This window comes from Hippopotamus amphibius, chromosome 14 (genome assembly GCF_030028045.1).
Source record: "Hippopotamus amphibius kiboko isolate mHipAmp2 chromosome 14, mHipAmp2.hap2, whole genome shotgun sequence".
NCBI classification, from domain to species: domain Eukaryota; kingdom Metazoa; phylum Chordata; class Mammalia; order Artiodactyla; family Hippopotamidae; genus Hippopotamus; species Hippopotamus amphibius.
This window is the reverse complement of record NC_080199.1, coordinates 80394360-80416875: the sequence shown is the minus strand read 5'-3', so window position 1 is coordinate 80416875 and position 22516 is coordinate 80394360. Positions and strand designations below refer to the sequence as shown.

The window sequence follows — 22516 nt, the reverse complement described above, 5'->3', positions numbered from 1 at the left end:
CTGGTGCACAAATTGTGGTCTCCCAAGTACCATTTCCCACTAAAAGAATTTAGTGCTCTTTGGGAAAATGTCTGACTCCAAGTCTTGGGCAGGAAATGTACAGTGTGAGCCTAGAATATTTTAACATAGGAAAAAGCAGGAAAGCTATAAATAAATAAATGGATGGATAGATTATGACAGAAGGACTCAGTAGCCAACCTGAAAAAACTTCCACTGACCAAAGATGGGATAGTTTGAACAGCAGGAGGATGAATATTATAATAGATCAAAGCATTTGATATGTTTACATCCCTAAATTCATAAAGTGATTTTTGAAAAAACCTTATTGATCACTTTTAGAAGATTCTAGGGATCTAGTCCATTATTCTGAAAATTGGTAAATAAGAGAAATGAGCACTTTCTTGCTTTTCCTGTACAATCTATATCTCAAGATAATCAAATAGGTGATAAGGGAAAGTTGTTCTTTATAAGTATTCCAGCTAACAGAGGAATAATGTCATTGGAATACCACTGTTTTACAACCCTTATATACTAAGGGACCTAGACATAATTGTTGATGGCTGGTGACATCACAAAACGCAGATCAGACATTACATACCTCCTGAGGGAAGTACACAGCACCCTCTCTGAATAGTATTGCTGAAAAAAGAAATATGCAAACCTGAATCTGTCTGGACCTAACTATGAATTTAAAGGAAATACAAGGGACAGAGGAGCATGTTAAACACTGTGAGAATGCAGTCAGCTAAATTCAGACTGTGGAAACAGCAAAACAACTGTTTATTCAACGGAAAATTACAAGGGAAAGAGATGCAAGGGGCACTGAAGATCCATATTGTCCATTCATGATGTATGGACTTTGTTTACCAATTCAGACTGTTTTGAAACATCACGAAAAAAACGAATACTATCTGAATAGTTGGTCTTAAGAAGTTACTAATTTTTAATGTGACAACAGTACTGTGGTTGTATTTGTTAAAAAACATTTAGTTTTGGAAATGCAAACTAAAATCTTTTTGGATGAAATAATGTTAAATCTGGGACTTACTTAAAAATAATCAGGGATGGGAATGAATATATGGTAGTATGATCAAATAGAATTGGTTGTGTACTGATGATTGTCAAAGCTGAGTGATACAACATCAGATTTATTATATTCTCTGCTTTTGAATATGTTCGAAAATTATGATAACTTTCTAAAGGTGAAATCACCAGATTTTTTTTTATTTAAGTTTCAGGTGTACAGCATTATAATTTGACATTTGTATTCACCGCAGAGTGATCACACCACAAGCCTAGTTACCATCCATCACCATACAGTTGACACCCTTCACCCTTTTCACCCATCTCCCAACTCCCTTCCCCTCTGGTAACCACTAATCTTATTTCTGTATGTATGAGTTCGTTTTTCTTTTGTTTGTTGGTTGGTTTTTTAGATTCCACATATGAATGAAATCATGTGGTATTTGTCTTAATCTGGCTTATTTCATTTAGCATAATATCTTCAGGGTTCATCCATGTTGTCACAAAATGTCAAGATTGCATTCTTTTTTATGGCTGAGTAGTATCCAGTTATGTGTATATCACGTCTCCTTTATCCATTACTCCATTTTATGGTCACTTAGGTTGCTTCCATATCTTGGCTGTTGTAAATAATGCTGCAGTCCACATAGGGGTGCATATATCTTTTTGAATTAGTGTTTTCAAGTTCTTCTGGTAAAGTACCTGAAAGTGTTTATAGTGGGTTATATAGTAGTTAATTTTTTGAGGAACCTCCATACTGTTTTCCATAGTGGCTGCACCAATTTACATTCCCACCAACAGTGCAGGAAAGTTCCCTTTTCTCCACGTCTTTGCCCACACTTTTTATTGGTGGTCTTTTTGATAATAGCCATTCTAACAGGTGTGAGGTGATACCTTTTTGTGGTTTTGGGTTTTTGCATTTTCTTAATAATTACTGATGTTGAACATCTTTTCATATATTTATCGGCCATCTGTATGTATTCTTTGGAAGAATGTCTGTTCAAATCCTCTGCCCATTTTTTAATCAGGTTGTTTGGGGTGTTTTTTTTGTGGTTGAGTTGTATGAGTTCTTTATAATTTTGGATATTAACACCTTATTGGATACATGGTTTGCAAAATGTCTTCTCCCATTCAGTAGGTTGCCTTTTCATTTTGATGATGGTTTCCTTTGCTGTGCAGAAGCTTTTTAGTTTGATGCAGTCCTGTTTGTTGATTTAGTTTCCCTTGCCTTTGGAATCAGAGCCACAGAGACATTGTTAAGTCTGAGGTTAGTGGGGATACTGCCTATGTTTTCTTCTAGGAATTTTATGATTCAGTTCTTACATTCAAGTCTTTAATTCTTTGGGGGTTAATTTTTGTGCTTAAGATAGTGGTCTAGTTTTATTCTTTTTCATGTGGCTGTTCAGTTTTTCCAGCACCATTCACTGAAGAGACTGTCCTTTCGCCATTGTATGTTTTTTGCTCCCTTGTCATAAGATAATTTTCCATATTCATGTGGGTTTATTACTGAACTTACTATTATGTTCATTGATTTATGTGTCTGCTCTTGTACCAGTACCATACTGTTCTGATTACTGTAGCTTTGTAGTATAGTTTGAAATCAGAGGGCGTCATACTCCAGCTTTGTTCTTCTTTCTCTAGATTGTTTGGACATTTGGGCTCTTTTGTGGTTCCATACAAATTTTAGAATTATGTGTTCTAGGACTTCCAATACTATGTTGAATAAAAGTGGTGAGAGTGGGCATCCTTGTCTTGTTCCTTCTTGGTCCTAATCTTAGAAGGAAAGCTTTTAGCTTTTCACCATTGAGCATGATGTTAGTTGTGGGTTTGTCATGTATGGCCTTTATTATGTTGAAGTACATTCTCTGTATACCCACTTTTTTTTTTCAACATACAATAAACTGCATATATTTAAAGTGTACAATTTGATTTTTTTTTTCTTAGTAGTGTATATATAGCAGTCCCAATCTTCCAATTCATCCCACCCCATATACTGACTTTGTTGAGAGTTTTTATCATAAATGGGCGTTAAATTTTGTCAAATGCTTTTCTGCATCTATTGAGATGCATTGTATGGTTTTATCCTTCATTCTGTTCATGTATGTACCATGTTAATTAATTTGTGGATGCTGGGTCATCCTTACATTCCTGGAACAAATCCACTTGATCATGACGTATGACCTTTTTAATGTATTGTTTACTAGTATTTTATTGACGATTTTTGCATCTGTGTTCATCAGAAATATTAACCTGCACTTTTCTTTACTTGTGGTGTCCTTGTATAGTTTTGGTATCAGGGAAATGCTGGCTTCATAAAATGTGTTTGGAAGGTTTCTCTCCTCTTCAGTTTTTTTGGAAGAGTTTGAGAATTCTACCAAACATTTTTCTTTGAACGTTTGGTAGAATTCACCAAATTCTAGTCCCAGGCTTTTGTTAGTTGGGAGATTATTTTTCATTACTGTTTCAATTCCCTTACTAGTAATGAGTCTGTTCAGATTTTCTGTTTCTTCCTGATTTATTTGGAATACGAGATTGGGTGTTTCCAGAAATTTATCCTTTTCTTCTAGGTTGTCCATTTTGTTGGCATATAATTGTTAATAGTCTCTTATGATCATTTGAATGTCTTTGTATCAGTTGTAACATCCCTTTCATCTCTGATTTTATTTATGTGGGTCTTCTCTCTTTTTTCTTGGTTAGTCTAGCTAAATGTTTATGGATTTTGTTTATCTTTTCAAAGAGCCAGCTCGTAGTTTTATTGATCATTTCTGTTGGGTTTTTTGTTTGTTTATTTTGGTCTCTATTTCATTTATTTCTGTTCTGATTTTTATTATTTCCTGCCTGCTACTAATTTGGGGTTTTGTTTATTCTTTTTTTTTTTAGTGACTTTAGGTATAAAGTTGGATTGTTTATTTGAGATTTTTCTTGTTTCTTGAGGTAGGCCCAGTTGCTGTGAACTTCTCTCTTAGAGCTGCTTTTGCTGTATTTCGTAGATTTTTGGTATGTCATATTTCTGTTTTCATTTGTCACTAGGTATTTGATGTCTCCAGTGACCTTTTGGGTGTTCAGTAGCATGTTGTGTAATCTCCATGTTTTTGTGGTTTTTCCCATTTTTCCCTTGTGATTGATTTATAGTTTCATACCATTGTGGTTGGAGAAGATGCTTGATATTATTTCAGTTTCTTTAATTTATTGAGACTTGTTTTGTAAATTGACATGTCATCTACCCTGGAGAATGTCACATGTGCACTTGAGAAGAATGTGTACTCTGCTGCTTTTGGATGGAATGTTCCGTATGTATCTGTTAAGTTCAAGTGGTCTGGCATGTTGTTTAAATCTGCTGTTTCCTTATTGATTTTGACCTGGATGATCTATTTGTTGATGCAAGTGGGGTGTTAAAGTCCCCTACATAATACTGTTGCTTCCAGTTTCTCCCTTTCAGTCTGTCCATGTTTGTGTTCTATATCTTGTTGCTCCTCTGCTGGGTGCATATACACTTATAAATGTTACATCCTCCTGCTGGATTGACCCCTTTATCATTATGTAATGCTCTTCTTTATCTTTTATTACAATCTTTGTTTTAAAGTCTCTTTTGTTTGATATGAGTATGGCTTTCTTTTTATTTCCATTTGCATGGAATATCTTTTTTTATAACTTCACTTTCAGTCTATGTGTGTCCTTTCTTCTGATTAATTTTACTACTTTTATCTTTTAACCTTCATGCTAGCTTTATAAGTGATTGATCCACTACTTTTATTATACCATCTTCAGTGAGATTTTTACTTTTGTATGTTTTCTTATTATTAATTAGTGCCAGTTCTTTTTAGCTTAAAGAAATCCCTTAAACGTTTCTTGTAGGGCTAGTTGAGTAATTATGAACTCCTTCAGCTTTTGCTTATCTGGGAAACTCTTAATCTCTGCTTCAGTTCTGAATGAAACATTGCTGGATAGAGAATTCTTGGTTGGAAGTTTTTTCCTTTCAGCACTTTGGATAATCATACCACTCTCTTCTGGCCTTTAAAGTTTCTGCTGAAAAATATGCTCATTGCCTTATGGGAATTTACGTGTACACAACAGATTGTTTTCCTCCTGCTGCTTTTAGGATTTTCTCTTTATCCTTAACTTTTACCATTTTAATTATAATGTGTCTTGATGTAATCCTTTGGATTCATCTTACTAGAACTCTCTTGGGCTTCCTGGATCTGAATGTCTGTTTCTTTCCCTAGATTAGGGAAATTTTAGCCACTATTTCTTCAAATAATTTTTTGGCTCCTTTCTCTCAGTCTCTCTTCTTCTTCTTCTTCTTCTTCTTCTTCTTCTTCTTCTAGGATTCCTGTAATGCAGATGTTATTCCACTTGTTGTCTTCAAAGTTCCTTAAGTTATTTTCACTTTTTTTCCCCACTTTGCTGCCCTGGGTGATGAGTTCCACTGCTTTGTCTTCTGCTCGCTGATTTGCTCTTCACCCTCATCCAGTCTGCTGTTGAACCCCTCTAGTGCATTTTTCATTCAGTTGCAAATTCCGTTTGGTACTTTCTTCTATTTTCTGTCTCTTTGTTGACATTCTCATGGTGTTCATCCATTTTCCTGTGTTTGGTGAGCGTCTTTATGATGATTGCTCTTCAGTCTTTATCTGGTAGATTGCTTACCTCTGTTTTGTTTAGTTCTTTTTCTGAAGTTTTAATCTTGTTTTTTTGGTTGGAACATATTCCTCTGTCTCCTCTTTTTGCCTAATTCTCTGTTTGTTTCTCCATGTTAGATAAATCAACTGTCTCTTCCAGTCTTGAAAGAGTAGCCTTATTTGGGAGATGCCCAGTGGGACTCTGGCACAATCCTGCCTGGCCACCACAGCCTGGCACTTGAGGAGCGTCCCCTCTGTGGGCTGTGTGTACCCTCCTGTTGTGGCAGGGCTGCGGCCTCTGTGGCGCACTGGTGGGCAGGGTTGTTGCCCAGATGGCTGTGAGACCCAGTTGAGGCTCAGGGATGAACAGGGTACTCAGCAGGGCAGACCCATTGGTGCTAACAGGTTAAAGGGAGAATATCAGTGCTGGTGATAGCAAGGTAGCCTGAGACACAGAAAAGGCTCCTGCTAGTGTCTCGGTCCCTAGGGGGCATCCCAACTGGTTCCTGCCTCTCCAGCAGGCACTTTAAGACTTAGTAAGTGGGTCCTCTTCACGTGTGGTCCGTGCACTTTTCAATCTGGTGTTTTCCCACTTGTTTTTAGCTTGAGTGAGTTTAGGCACAAGCCCTTGAAGAACAGGTTTTTCTGTTTGATATGGAGCAGGGCCCTGTGGGGCTTCTGGGCACAAAGACTTTCTGTGTCCCCCATTTCTTTGATTGTGGAAAATAGCCTTCATTCAGGCTCCATGGCCTTCCCTGAGTTCCAACAGGCAGATTCAAGCTGGTGTTAATTAGGGAGGGGAGCGGTGCTGAGACGGGAGAAACAGTCAAGAGAAATAGTAGTGCAGCCTGGGGGCAGGTCCTGGTCCCCATCAGTGGACACACAGTAACATCTTTGAGCTGTTTCACAGATGCTTGAAATTAAAGATTAATGATGGTATACTGCACACAAGCATGTAGACCCAGACCAGTTGGAACCTGAAGGTTCATGATGCTGATGCCAACTTACCTCACCACCAGCCCATCAGGAGGATGTCCACAAGCTGGTCACACCCTCCTTGAACCATTACATAAAACTCCTCACTATCCTCTCCAAGTGGGGACACACAGCTTTTTGAGGCAGGAGCCATCTGTGTTCCCCTTTGACTAGCAAAGTAATAAAGCCATCCTTTTCTGCCTCACCCAAGACTCTGTCTTCAAGATTCAGTTTGCTACCGGTGTACAGGGAAGCTGAGCTTTTGGCATCATGTTCTCTGCAGTTCTGTAGTTTTCCTGGTCATGTTCCCTATTGGTTTTCAAAGCCAGGTGTCTTGGGGACCCTCTCCTGTGCAGGATCTAGAGGTTGTGATGCCAAATGAAGAGTAGTTCCTGTAATCAAAGAAATGGGGGACACAGAAAGTCTTTGTGCCCAGGAGCCCCAGAGTCCCACTCAGTATCAGTTGGGGGTGCCTCATGCAGAGCTGGACTCCCTTGCTCCTTTGTGGTCCCTCCTGATTCTGGGTCACTGCAGTCGGGTGTGGGTCTTTCCTTGTCGAGAGTGTGTCTCTGCCTCTCCTGCCTATCTTGATGCTGTCCTTTTACCCTTTGTTATGGAGGCTCTGTTCATTTATAGAACAGAATTTTGTCAATCCCTGAACTGTACCCACTGTTGTAGAGCATTCTTATTGACACCTTGAATTATGTCTTATGGACTGTAATGGAATACCGCCATTTCAAGAGTCTAATAATAGCTAACCTTAAGCATGTCTAGACCCTGTATTAATTGCCTTAACAGGCATTATTTTACTTAATCATTACAGCAAACCTTTAAGCTATAGACAAGGCATTATTTAAAGATAAGGAAATTGAGTCTTCAGGAGGTTAAATATTTTATAATCCAGGATAATACATCTAACTGTTGAACTAAATTAGATAATTAAGGTTGTAAAAGTTTTGATTCTAGAACCAGAGTTCCAATCACTATGTTTTACTACCCTTCTGAGAAATCTTTTTGTATACATTTTTTTATTGTGGTAAAATATATGAGTTGAGTCAAATTTTCTGCACTCCGTTTTGGATTTTGTTTTGCTTTGTTTTGTTTTTGCACTCTGGTTATATTAAAACTTCTGTAAATTCTGCAGCCACAGTGTGGATCGTTTTTGACTCCCTCTCATACATTAATATAAAACTGATCATTTTAAGTGTGCAGTTCTGTGGCTTTGAGTACTTCACATTGTTTTGCAATCTTTACCACTAGCATTTCCGGAACTTGATCTTTCTCAACTGAAACTTAGTTTTATAGATACATGCCATAGATATTTTTTTAAATGTTGTAAATACTTTCAGATGTTCAAAAGTTAATATTTTAAAATATGTATTCATAATAAATCATAGGAAAACCTTAATGTGTGTGTATGCTAATATCTGCATACCACCATAAATAAAAAAACATAACTAATTCAAGAAGTCACTGATAATACAAGCTGCTTAGCTCATAAGAACACTGTTAGGACTTCTTAATAAATAGTTTTACTAAATCCTATTTGGTCAAACTACATACAGTTGATATCATTAGTTCACTCACATAAACCATTTAGGGTGAAAAGATTGGCCACATGGTTATTTACTCGGAGGACGGGGCAGCTCTGGTGAAACTCCAGATCTAGAAACCATTTCTCGAGAGCCTTCAGAGCCTGCAGTGTGTTACTTGTAATCTCTTCAGTGGCAGTGGCTCTTTATTCTTTGGGGGTGAATTTGATGGTTAGAAACATCTAAAGTCACTCAGTTTCAACGCTGCAAACTAAAATAGATGATGAAGTTGATACTCAGCTCTTTGATCTGTCAAATATTTATTGAACACTTTTTACCATGAATATTAAAAATAAACTTTCAATGAATGATTGAGGCTAATATTCATGGGTAGTAATTCATATTAGCTTTAAATTCCAGAAAAAATCTTCCAAAAACATTTGGGCAGAGAAATCATTGCAAAGGGACTGTTCTACTTGTGTTTGCATTAAGTCTTTTTGGCATGCCTTCCACGTGCTGGGTGCTGTCCTGGGCGTTGGAGATACGATGGACAGAACACAGCACATAATGCACAGGTGGCCCTTGAACAGCACAGGTTCTCTCACGTGTATGTAGTGAATAGGTACTGGGCTGCTGCACAGCGTGGTTGGCTGTGTCTGAATGCAGAACTGCGGATGTGGAGGGCCAGCTGTGAAGTTACACACAGATTTGTGACTGCACGGAGGGTCAGTGCCGCTAACCCCCACGTTGTTCAAGGGTCAAATGTGTATACACCGAACACATAATACGTTCACATAATACGTTATCCCTGGCCTCTGAGTTTAGTGTAGTTAGTGTAGCATATATAAGATGAGGTAATAGCTTTAAAAAACTTAAAGTATACCTACTTTTTAAAGAGAGTTCTCAGTATAGTTTCAGAGCAGATATACGTGAATAACTTAGCATGTAATTTGGGCCATAAGTAGAATAGAGGGATGAACAAAAGACTATGAAAATGGGGAAGAAATTTGTGAAAATAATACAAAGCCATGTTTAAATTGATTTCTCCCTGCATATGTAGTTGGTTCAAATTTATTTATATATGATGGTTCTTTTATATTTCTATGTCCTATGCTATTTGTTATAAAACAAGTTGTCAGGGCTTGCTAGGTGGCGCAGTGGTTAAGAAACCACCTGCTAATTCAGGGGACATAGGTTCGATCCCTGCTGCAGGAAGATCCCACATGCCGGGGAGTAACTAAGCCCGTGTGCCACAACTATTGAGGTTGTGCTCTAGAGCCCATGAGCCACAACTGTTGAGCCCATGTGCTGCAACTACTGAAGCCCACGCACCTAGAGCCCATGCTCAGCAACAAGAGAAGCCACGGCAATGAGGAGCCCATGCACCACAATGAAGAGTAGCCCCCTGCTCTCTGCAACTAGAGAAAGCCCATGTGCAGCAATGAAGACCCAACACAGCAGATAAATAAATAAATAAATTTATTAAAAAAAAGAAGTTGTCAAAAAAAAATAAAAACCCCAAAACAAGTTGTCCTTTTTTGTTTTAGACCAGCTGGTGGGAGTGACAAGTGGACAGCGACAGCCTGTGACTGTCTCTCATTGTACCTCACTGGAGCTGTAGCAACCATCATCATACAGGTGCGTGACAAGGTGAACAGGTACAGTAGATGTATACTGGTTATTTCATTGATGTTTTCTACAAGTCCATTTATTTTGTTGAGAAAATAACAGTAAGCTATTTGGATTTTTGTGTGTGTGTGTGTGTGTCACATGGCATGTGGGATCTTAGTTCCCCAACCAGGGATCAAACCTGTGCCCCCTGCAGTGGAAGCTTGGAGTCCTAACCACTGGACCAGGAAATTCCCTATTTGGATATTTTTTTGCAACCTTTTTTTGGTCTTCAAGTTATCATGCCTGTTTGGGAATTCCCTGGCAGTCCAGTGGTTAGGACCCCGGGCTTTCACTGCCAAGGGCCCGGGTTCAATCTGGTTGGGGAACTAAGATCCCGCAAGCCACACAGCATAGCCAAAAACAAAACAAAACACTGTAAAGCCTGTTTGATAATTGATATGTACCATAAATGATTATATGAGTGAATCAAAACATTTCTAAACTAATATTCTTGAATTGATCATTTGCATATTAAAAACCAGAACGTAGGGCTTCCTAGGTGGTGCAGTGGTTAAGAATCTACCTGCCAATGCAGGGGACACGGGTTTGAGACCTGGTGCTGGAAGATCCCACATGCCGTGGAGCAACTAAGCCCATGTGCCACGACTATTGAGCCTGCACTTTAGAGCCCGTGAGCCACAACTGTTGAGCCCATGTGCTGCAACTACTGAAGCCCACACGCCTAGAGCCTGTGCTCCACAACAAGAGAAGCCACGGCAATGAGGAGCCTACGCACCGCAACAAAGAGTATCCCCCACTCGACACAGCTAAAGAAAGCCTGCGTGCAGCAACAAAGACCCAGCACAGCCAATAAATAAATAAATTTAAAAAAAAAGAAAAAAAGAACCAGAATGTGTGTATGCTGGAGTGCATTTCTGGAGTCTTTTGATATTCTTTACAAATTGGAAAGTTAGGCTTCTATTGAAATCATATTAACTGTGTGTCATAAAGTGTTTGTGTGAGTGTGGATTTGAGAAGAGGATACATATATAGGACATATCTTTTCAGAATACTAAGAAATACTCCTTGTTTCCTTAACTTTTTTCTAAGTTGATACATTTTATTGCATTAATGATTAGAATTTTCTTATAAGTAATTTTTCCATGTTAATTTTTCTTTCTTTGTGTACTTTCCCCATTTTTATAATTCCACATAAAGCAGAATATATGTTTTATCATTCTTTCTTTGGCTTTTCACAGGAAAAAAAAAAGGCACACCTGGGCAAATATTTCAGTTCTATACTTTACAAAGAATTTAGGAGAATACAGAACTTGTAATTGAGGGGGTATTCCTCCTGCCCCAATCTAGGATGGAAAACAAAGTTTTCAGTCCTTTTTTCTCCTCCCTTTGGTATAGATTTCACATTCACAGTGAAGTCTTCCTGACAGACTTCACAAAACAACTGTCTTTCCTCTGTTGACTCTCTTCCATGCTGTTTTCTCTCCAATATGTTCAGATATCAAAATTACTTGGTTGCGATTTTTTCTTTCTGGCATGGAGAAATGTGGAGAGAATACCTGTGAAAAGTGTAATGTTTATAAGAAGTTGCATTTTTTTGTGTCTCATATTTATTCTGCCCTTAAATCACTGCAGGAAAACAACACAACATGGCCATTACCTGTGAAAATTTTCTGCAGAGATGAAAAAGGAGAGCGTGTTGATGTTTCTAAATACTTGATTAAAAAGGGTTTGGCTTTGAGAGAAAAGAGGTATAGACTGTTTTTTTAAAACATTATTTTATGATGGAGGCTTCTTATTTGCCTGTGTAAATCTTCATGTCTGTGTGTGCTCAGACCTGAGTTGCCTCTTGTTTGCTCTTTAAAATGATTTGTAACCTAACCCTGAGGAGCCAGCTTAGAAATAAATTCGTTCAGAATTGCTAAATGTTTAAATCCCTACTGACATTTTTGCTTTTATACTTTCCCTTTTGCACTGGCATTTATCAGTACACTTTAAACCAAAGGAAAAGAGAATTACACAGTGGGTACCAGATCTGAGCCCTTTGGCTTCATTTGCTTCGGCAGAAATGTTTAAGCTTTATGTTGGAAATTCTGGTAGGTAAATACCAAAATGTGTGAAACAGGTAGCAAATGAGTAGAAATGGGTAGCGAAAAAAAGTAATTGAACAATATTTACATATAAAGATCATTTCAGATACTAAGTTTGGGGTTTAAATACTTTTGGTCGAAGGGGAGAAGGATCAGGATATTGCTGTAGCCCTAGTTTCCTCTCTTTATCTTTCCTTCTAGAGGTGGAGGTGTATTAGAATTGCAAATACATGTTCCAAGTAGCCACCTTCTACCATACATGGCCATATCTTTTTTTTATCTTGGATTATTATATGTTACCTCATTTGGACCAGGACCCCAATCTTGATGAAATGGAAAGAGAATGAGAGATCAGAAATAATATGGAACCCGAGGTAGTTGGCCAGGTGTGGTAGATGCTGACTTCACTGCTTGGGCCTTGGCAGGCAGCCAGGCTCTGCATCTAGTCCTACATTCACTGACTGCAGGCTAACACAGTTCCTTCTGAAAGAAATGTTCAAGTGAAAAATGCTGGGCAAGTTAATATTACTGACAGTATCTGCCACTAATTTAACATTTTTTTATACTTTTATGGCACTAAAACTGCTGTCTCAAGGCTGGGGATGATGAGGGAGCTGTGTTAGTTGAGGAATTATGAAGCTGTTATTTTATCAGCGCTCATTTCCTTTTAAAAGAAAATACCGGAAAGTGGAAGAAACAAAAATCTGCTGTGTTAATATTTCCTTCTAGGAAGGAAAACAATGTTAATATTTCCTTCTAGGATTTTTTTTTTAATTGGAAGGGAATAACAGGAACTAAAACACTTATGAGTGAATATAGCATGTTACCACTAACACTTAATACCTGAATAGTATGAAGAAACTGTATATTTTTAATTGAATCATTATCTTTGTATTATTTTATGAATGTTGATAACTTGCCACATGTATCATCTGTCTTTGGGCTCAATTAGAATCAACTTGAAGCTGTTGTATTTCCCGATAACATCTAGTTAATTGGATGATACTTGGGTATACTTAATAAAAGATTTTAAGAGAGAATAGCATGTAAATACGGGATAGTAATTTAATGCATTTAAGTGAAATTATGTTTCTTTATTCTCATTAAGCTCATTTATGATTTAAAATGGTTTCCATTATAACTTCAAGTATGTTCATTTTTATGTAACAAATTAGACTAGGATACCCTAGACTAGAGCAAATATTTTCTTTAAATTTCAAGTATACTTGAAGGGTTCTTTTTATATTGTTTTTCCAGAAATTTTTTATTTGCTCATGGTTAGGTATATTCTTTTTTGTATGTTACAGAATTAATAAATTAGATAACAGCCATTCATTATCCCAGAAGTCTCTGGAAATCCCCCTGGAACAAGGAAAGTCAATGATTACTAAGTGTATTAAAATTAACCCCGACTCTGACAGAAAAGCTACTGTTATTATGAGTGAACACAAGGTGTCTGAATTGAAGGAGAAAATTCTAGAACCAGGAACCAGTGGATACTATAAACCACCATCTATTCCTAACCAGAAAGTATTTAAGGCAATAGTGAGCTGTATTGGTGATGATGGAACTATATTTGTGGTACCTAAATTATCAGGTAAGATTTTTCATGTTATACAGAATTATTCTGTGAAAATAGTCGCTTTTACTACTAGAGACTTCTCTAGTAAGATACACGTGGGTTGAAATTCCTTGGGCAGATATTTAACCTTTCTGAACCTCATTTTCACTGAGTTGTTGTGAGGGTTAAATGAAATAATGCATGAAAAGTACTTTTCACAGTGCCTAGCACATGAAAATCATTTATCGAGATGTTGGGAATGGATAAACATTAGGCCTAAAATAAGCGTTGGGGTGGTTCCAGGTTTGTAAAACCACTTACACAAGTTCGGAGGCTAAGAAAAAAGAACACAGAAGTTTATGTTAGTTTAGAATGAGGAAAGAAATCACAATGAATGAGTGGAGAGTCAGGTCCGTTTGAGACTCAGGTCCTTCCTAAGATCTCTTTAGTGTATATACTCATGCTTCCTTTCTACAACCTGGGCGTGTCCAGAGACGATCCAGGACTCACAGCAACTCTAGCTTTCACGGGACTTAAGCTCCATTAGCTTCATAGTAAGTCCACCTGTGGATAGGGGTATGGGGGCTATGAATTTGTTGAAATTTTTGTCTCATTTGTTGATCTCCGAAATACTGTTTTTCAATTTGAAAACCAGACTAAATCTTTGTAATTGGTTACTCTAGAAGTAAGTAGTGTTTCAGACCTCTAGCAATAGTACTTTATCCGGAAACTTTGCTTGACGTGTGTAAACAATCATAGCTAGAACCAGTTGCCAGGTGCTTTACATCCAATCCCCTGCAGTACTGATAATGTGGGTTAGCACTATTACACCCAGTTTACAGAAGAACACACTGAGGCTTTTGCCCAAGAACTTGCAACTAAAGTGGTAGAACTGTTACAGGAACTGATGCCAGAGCTTACCCCCTCTGCTATCAGTTATAGGCATATAAATTTACTGTGGAAATTATGAGCCAGTTAGCAGGAATTAGCAATATTAGCATTATGCTGTATCTGAGCATCAAATAACATATAACTTGTGTTGTGTTTCACTTAGGTGTTCTGTCAAAATGATGTTAACTTAAAGCACTAGTTCTTTTATATTAGGGCTTTCTGGTATGTGTTTAGAGCTTTTAATAATTCTTGCACTCCCAAAATAATGCTTGCCTTTATAACCAGAGATCAGAATAATAATTTACATGTTGTTCGTTAGTAGTATATTTCAAAACATAAACAAGCTACTGACTATAAATTACATTTTTATGAAAGCTCTATTACGTGGGGACTGATTTTTTTCTATTTTTCTTTTTTTTTTTTGCATACAATAAGCTGCGTTTATTTAAAGTGTACAATTTGATATTTTTTTCTTATTAGTAATGTATATATGGCAATCCCAATCTCCCAATTCATCACACCCCATGTGGGAACTGATTTTTAATTCTTTTTAATGTTATTTAAGTGATGAAGTTACTAAAGTTTGAGGGTGACTTCATTTGAAAATGGTAGGGAATTTTTCCTAAATGCTTTCTATTTTTAATAATTTCTTCAGAACTTGAACTAATAAAAATGATGAATGAAATTCAAAGTAATTTAAAATGCCTTGGTCTTTTGGAGCCTTATTTCTGGAAAAAGGGAGAAGCTTGTGCAGTGAGGGGATCAGATACTTTGTGGTATCGAGGCAAAGTAATGGAAGTCGTTGGCGGCACCATCAGGGTGAGTCTGATATTCTTTTGTGATTATTTTAAGGCTAAATGCTATAACATTAAGTGGTCTTTCAAGTCCAAATACATGAAATTTTGATTAAAACATCTTTTAATGAGTTCATACATGTAGGAGAATCACTTAGATGCATTATTTATTTATTTGTCATAAGAACTCTTTATTTTCAAGTATGTTTATTAACCTGAATAACCAAAAACTATTTCCAGATAGGGATTTTTGCCACTGATACGTCAATGGTGCCACTTATTTATAATTAGCAGCCTTATTTGTGTGCATGGTGTTAAGTGAAACAACTTGTTTTCTAGTATGTTCTGTATCTCCTTAGCAAATTTGTTTATGGGACCCCCTAATTTACCCTTTCACAGTAAGAGTTAATTTACCTTTCCAGAATACTGAGAATAGTACTTGAGTTTCATCCAAAATCTTCAGAAAGAGCTGCATATGCCCTTGAACAGCACAGGGGCTGGGGCGCCAACACTCTGCTCAGTTGATCTGAGTATAATTTATACAGTTTTTCCATATCCACGGTTCTGTATCACAGATTCAACCAACTGTCGATCATGTAGTACTGTAGTAGGTTTTTTTGAAAAAAAATCCATGTGTAAGTGGACCCTCATAGTTTAAACCCATGTTGTTCAAGGGTCAACTGTACTTTGAAAAAATGTGTGTGTAAAAATATAGATGAAAATGCCTCCATTTACATTGTACTTACTAAGTATAGCAATGGAATCAAGAGACATCCAGCCTGTGAAGATTTTGGTTTTAGGAGGGGAGGAAAAAGTAAGAAGGAAAGTCTTGTTAATACTTACACAGGAGACTGTTACCTGTTTGATGTTGATACCTGACGATAACATAGCACGTCAGGTTTCTAAGCTTTATTCACATGTGTGCATTCATATTTTATTGTTTTCCACTATCATAGACGTAGATGACTGTTCCCATTTTACCAGTAAGAAAACAGAAATTTAAGCTCAGTGATGTGCCTGAGGTCAGTCTAGCAGTAGGTGGTGGTATTGGAATTCACATCTGAGCATCTGATTCCTAAGTTTCTCATCTAAGTCTCATGGTTTTTGTGCTGCAATACAAACTTTATATGTTTTTAATAGAAGTTAAATGGTTTTAAGTTTGGGGTATTTAAGTATATGGATTTTCACAGATTCATGTGTTTATATGCAAATGAGTCCATTTTCACATACATTTGAATTGTTCAGATAACTTTTAATTTAAAAGTAAATTGAAATTCAATTTTCATTAAGTTATAATTCACGATCTTTACATATATGGAATCCAAATAAATAAGATAGTGGTGAACTATATTTTTCTCACACTTTCTAATATCTGTTTTTTTAATTTCTTAAGATCATTTTGATATTTTAATCATCATTTTTTATTTTTTCTATACATTTTAAGTATACACAATAAATTTTTCATTCCTTAACCTGGTATCTTTCAAGGTTATCCTATGATCCACAATAAGAAATAAACATTACATGTAACTGTACTTACCTAACTACTTTTAGTGTACTCAGATTTTTTTTATTCAATTCTATTTCATTTTCTTAATGCTGATTGCCAAGACAGCCCAATTAAACAGTGATATGTTAATTTCATTAAGTTGGGTAACAACTTATTTACATTCCTTATTCTTAAAACAATTTAGAAATTGAATTATCAACATTAAATAAAGCATTTAAAAAATGGATTGTTGAGGACTTCCGGTTTCTGGTTCCACATCAAGGAGCTATGAAGTTGCCACACCATCCTAACAAGTAAAATCACTTCCCCAGTGGTTAGAGAGTCAGGTGAATATAGAGAGTCACAGCTTATGCGAGCAAAGACTGACGACCAGAACTTTAACTGAAGAATTGCTGGAATTCCCCCCCACCCTCGCCCCCACACTGCCTGGCTTATGGGATCTTAGTTCCCTGACCAGGGGTTGGACCCGGGCCCTCAGCAGTGAGAGCCTGGAGTCTTAACCACTGGATCGCCAGGTAAGTTCTAAGAATTGCTGGAACTTAGTGTGGACAGCTCTGAGAGGTGAAACTCCAGGGAACCCAGTCATCAGTAGGTCCCACACAATTCTGTGAGGTTTATCTCCAAGAGGTCCTCACATAACATCAGAGATGTTTCCAGCAGGGGGAGGAGAAAAGGAGCCATTTTGAAATATGCCAGAGTATTCTGTTCTTTTTTTTTTATTACAATGTTTTTTGTTTTTGTTTTTTATTTATTTTTGGCTGCATTGGGTCTTCATTGCGGCATGTGGGCTTTCTCTAGTTGTGGCAAGCAGGGGCTACTCTTCATAGCATGTGCGGGCTTCTCATTGCAGTGGCTTCTCTTGTTGTGGAGCAGGACTCTGGGCATGTGGACTTCAGTAGCTGTGGCACACAGGCTCAGTAGTTGTGGCTTTTGGGCTCTAGAGCACAGGCTTCGTTGCTCCACGGCATGTGGCATCTTCCCAGACCAGGGATCTAACCTGTGTCCCCTGCGTTGGCAGACAGATTCTTAACCACTGTGCCACCAGGGAAGTCTCCATTCTGTTCTTCTTAATAAGGCCTGTACTCAGGAGGAAGTAGTAAGCAGGGCCTAAGCATCTGGGGTATTATCAGAGCCTAAGCAACCTGGGGGAAAGGAAATCACCCAATTACAGTTAACTCTAGCTTTCCACATGGGAAAAAGACCCAACTGCAGCTCGCTATATCCATCCTCTTCCACTTTAGAGGGGAGAACAAAAAACTTAGAAACACTTGTGAAGTTCACAGTCTGAAGATATAGGCTCAGTGAAAGACTGAGACCTAATCATAAGACTGTAGAACACTTCCCCTCCTGCCACACCCTCCTACCACATGGCTAAAGGCTGGTTTAGAGCAGTTCCTTTTAAACAGTACATGTCTGGCTATCAAGAAAAAAATTACGAAACAATATGATATTGGCATTAAAAAAATATGCATGTATCAATGGACTAGAATAGGCAGCCTGGAAATAAACCTGCACACATATGGACAGTTAACGTATGATAAAGCCAAGAATATGCAGTGGAGATAGGATAGTCTCTTCAGTAAATGGTGTTGGGGAAACTGGACAGCCACATGCAAAAGAATGAAATTAGACCACTACCTTAAACAATACACAAAGTTAACTCAAAATAGATTATAAAGATTAGAACATAAGACCTGAAGTCATAAAACTCCTACAAGAAAACATAGGTGATAAGTTCTTTAATATACATAGGTCTTGGTGATAATTTTTTGGATGTGACACCAAAAGCAGAAGCAGCAAAAACAAAAATTAAGGTGGACTACATCAAACTAAAAAGCTTCTGCACAGCAAAGAAAAAAAAAATCAACAAAATGAAAAGACAACCTACTGAATGGAAGAAAATATTTCTAAAACATATATCTGATTAGGGGTTGATATCCAAAATATATAAAGAACTCATAAAACTCAAGCCCGGAAATAAACCCACTTATGGTCAATCTATGACAAAGAAGGCAAAAATATACAATGGGGAAAAGATAGTCTCTTCAATAAGCAATGCTGGGAAAACCAGACGGCTACATGTAAAAGAATGAAATTGAAACATTTCCTAACACCATATACAAAAGTAAACTCAAGGTGGATCATAGACCTAAGTGTAAAACTGAATACTATAACTGAATACTATAAAACTCCTAGAGGAAAACATAGGCAGGACACAATTATGTAAATTGCAGCAGTATTTTTTGGATGTCTCCTAAAACAAAGGAAATAAAAGCAAAAATAAACAAATGGGACCTAATGAAACTTAGCTTTTGCACAGCAAAGGAAACCGTTGACAAAACAAGAAGACAATCTACTGAATGGGAGAAAATATTTGCAAAACCCATTAGATATGGCTATTACGAAAAAGACATCCAGTAACAAGTGTTGATGAGGATGTGGAGAGTAGAAAACCCTCATATGCTGTTGTTGGTTCTGTGAATTGATACAGCCACTGCAGAAAATAGTATGGAAGATCCTCAAAAAATTAACTACAGATGACCCAGTTATTCCACTTCTGGGTATTTATCCAAAGAAAACAAGAACACTAACTTGAAAAGATAATATGCTCCCCCATGTTCATTGCAGCATTATTTATGATAACCAAGATATGGAAGCAATCTAAGCATCCATTGATGGATAAATGAATAAAGAAATTGTGATGTGTATATATATAGAATGGAATGTTATTCAGTCATAAAAAAGAAGGAAGTCTTGTGATTTGCAAAAACATGGGTGGACCTTGAAGGCATTATGCTAAGTGAAATAACTCAGAGAAAGACAAATATCCAATCATCTCACTTTTATGTGGAATTTAAAAAATAGACAACAAAAATTGAAATACGGAGAACAGGTTGGTGATTGTTTTCAGAGGCAGAATGGGCAATATGGGTGAAGGGGTTTAAACAGTAAAACTCCCAACTATAAAGTAAATCATTCATTGAGATATAGTGTACAGCATGGTGACTGTAATTAATAATCATGTATTGTACATGTGAGAGTTGCTAAAAGAGTAGATCTTAAAAGTTCTCATCACAAGAAAAAAATGTTTTGTAACTATGTATGGTGATGGATGTTAACTTAAGACTTACTGTTGTGATCATTTTGCAATATATGTAAATGTCAGATCATTTGTTGTATACCTGAAACTAATAGTATGTTAAAAGTCATATCTAAATTTAAAATAATAGGCATGCTAAAAGGCAGAAACACAATTTGAAGAGACAGAAGAAGCATCAGAATCAGACATGACAGGGATGTTAGAATTATCAGAACAGGAACTTAAAACAGCTGTGGTTAATATGCTAAGGGCTCTAAGGGGTAAAGTAGACAACATCAATGTAAGCAGAGAGAGAAATACTAAGAACCTTTGATTTGCTTATTAGTAGGCTGGCCACAGCTGAGGAAAAAGTCTCTGCACTAGAGGATATTTAAATAGAAACCTCTAAAACTGAAAAGTAAAGAGAAAAACTGAAAAAAAAACAGAACAACATACCCAAGAATTGTGGGGTGACTACAAGGGTTTAACATATGGATGATGGAAATACCAGAAAGTAAAGAGAGAAGAAAAATTATTACTGAGAATTTTCGCAAGTTAATGTCAGACACCAAACCACAGATCCTGGAGCTCAGAGAACACCAAGCACGATAAGTACAAAAGAAACCATCTGTCGTTTCAAATGACAGAAGGTCAAAATTACAGAAAAAATCCTGAAGCCAGAGAAGAAAACACCTCGCCTATAGAGGAGCAAAGATAAGAATTGCATCCAGCTTCTCCTCAGAAACTATGCGAGAAGTTGATTCATAAGCTAGTAATTTAAGAGGCAGGTATCAGTAGAAAGGAAAGGTGCTTTAATCAGAAAAGCCGGCAGTTTGGGGAGAAGGTAGACTTGTGTCCAGAGACCAACTCCAAAGATTCCACTCAGCCATGACAGTTTTTAAAGGGGAAAATGGGGGTAGGGGAAGAATCTCAGGGAATCATCGAGGCAGGAGGCTGCATTCTACATCTTTCTCTGTTGCATGACTCTCCAGATGTTGCACTGGCCGAGTGATCTGCCTGCAGGATTGCTTTAGGGAGGCTGTTGGGGGTAGAGAGCTGGTCATTTTTTTAACTGCTTAATTCTTCATTTTTTTTAATCTAGGAAAAGAATCAACAGATTAGACAAGGCATGGTATGCATTCAGAAGAGCATAAGTCAGGAGTTAGGTTAAATTGTCTAGTGATCTCATTCCTATAATTATGTTAGTGTTGGAGAACAGAAATGTGCAAATGGGAAAGGGGCAAAAGAGCTGCTTTCAATCTTTCAAATATTGTTTGCCAACGTTAGCCAAGTTTACCTAAAACCTTTGACATAATAATTAACTTGTTTATTGAAAAGTAAGTTGAGCAACGGAAGCCACTGATGTAGGAAGAATGTTTTCCCCACCTCTTTCAGCTAAGAGAACAATACAAATTAGGTAGAAATCACAGTGTAAGCTTAGTACTTTGGTTGACCCAGAATAGCCCCTCATTTCATATTAATTGAATAAAGAAATAAATTAATTAAAGCACACACACAGTAAAGAAGAGAGTGGGTTGAAATATTTAAAATCTCAAGAGGGAGAAAAACCCATCAGCCTAGAATTCTGCAAAATTATCCTTCAAAACTGAAGGAGAAATGAAGACTTTACCAGAGAAACAAAAACTGAATGTGTTGCCAATAGACCTGCCTTACAAGAAATGTTAAAAGAAAAATTTTGGAGAGAAGGAAAATGATATAGGTTAGAAACTCAGATCTACATAAGGGAAATAATTGAATAGGAATAAGTGAAGATAAGACTTTTATTTTTCTTTTTTTAATTTAACAGATAACTGTTTGATAGGCTCTAACAGGTAATAGTTTGTTCAGAGTAATAACAGCAGTTAATTCAATTACATATGCTTTTAGTTATATCATATGTATGCTTATGTATGCTTATATGTAAGTGAAATAAATGACTAATACAGAGGATGAAAGGGAGGAATTAGGATTATTTTGTTACTATAAGGTACTCATACTGTCTGTAAAGTGGTATAGTGTTATTTGAAAGTGGAGTTGGATTAGTTGTGATTATTACAAACTGTAGGGAAACTACTAAAAATTTTTTAAATTATACTGATTCAGTAAGAGAAAATGGAATCATATAAAATCCTCCCCCCACCAAAAAAAACACAAGAGGAAGAAAAACAGTGGAAAACAAAAATAAGAACAAAGAACAAGAGCAGGTAGAAAATAGTAACAAATATGTTAGATATTAATTCAGCCATGTCAGTAATTACTTTGAAGGTCAGTCTTCTAAATGCACCAATTAAAAGACCCATATTATTGGAGTGGATCAAAAAAAAACACTCAACTATATGTTGTCTGTAAGAAACCCACGTTAAATATAAGATAAAAATAGATTAAAAATAAATGGACTTAGAAAAATATTCCATGCTAACACTAATCAAAAAAAAAAGTGTGGTGATAATGATTTCAGAACAGACTTCTAAGCAGGGAGAGCTATCAAGGAAAAAGAAGGGCATTACATAATGAAAAAGGGGTCAATTTTCCAAGAAGACATAAAATTCTGAATATCTTAATAAATTCTTAATGTGCCCTTAAGAACAGACAGAGTCAGATGAGGCAAAAACTGACAGAATTGCAAGGAGAAACAGATGCATCCACTATCATAGCTGGAGACTTCAAGGCTTCCTGATCAGAAATGGATGGATTCAGCTGGCAGGAAATCAGTAAGGACATGAATTCAACATCATCATCAACTGGATATAATTAACATCTATAGAATTCTTCCTCCAATAACAGCAAGATACACATTGTTAAGCCCACATGGAATA

General features: G+C 36.8%; 1 protein-coding gene across 1 annotated transcript in view; it reads left to right on the top strand.

Annotated features, from left to right (window-relative positions):
* RNF17 (ring finger protein 17) overlaps positions 1-22516 on the top strand; it is a 111911-nt gene that overhangs the window by 70509 nt on the left and 18886 nt on the right. The window contains exons 24-27 of the mRNA XM_057707219.1: positions 9694-9784; positions 11411-11526; positions 13173-13462; positions 14973-15136. Coding sequence (XP_057563202.1) covers positions 9694-9784; positions 11411-11526; positions 13173-13462; positions 14973-15136 — 661 coding nt within the window. The remainder of the gene's footprint in view (positions 1-9693; positions 9785-11410; positions 11527-13172; positions 13463-14972; positions 15137-22516) is intronic.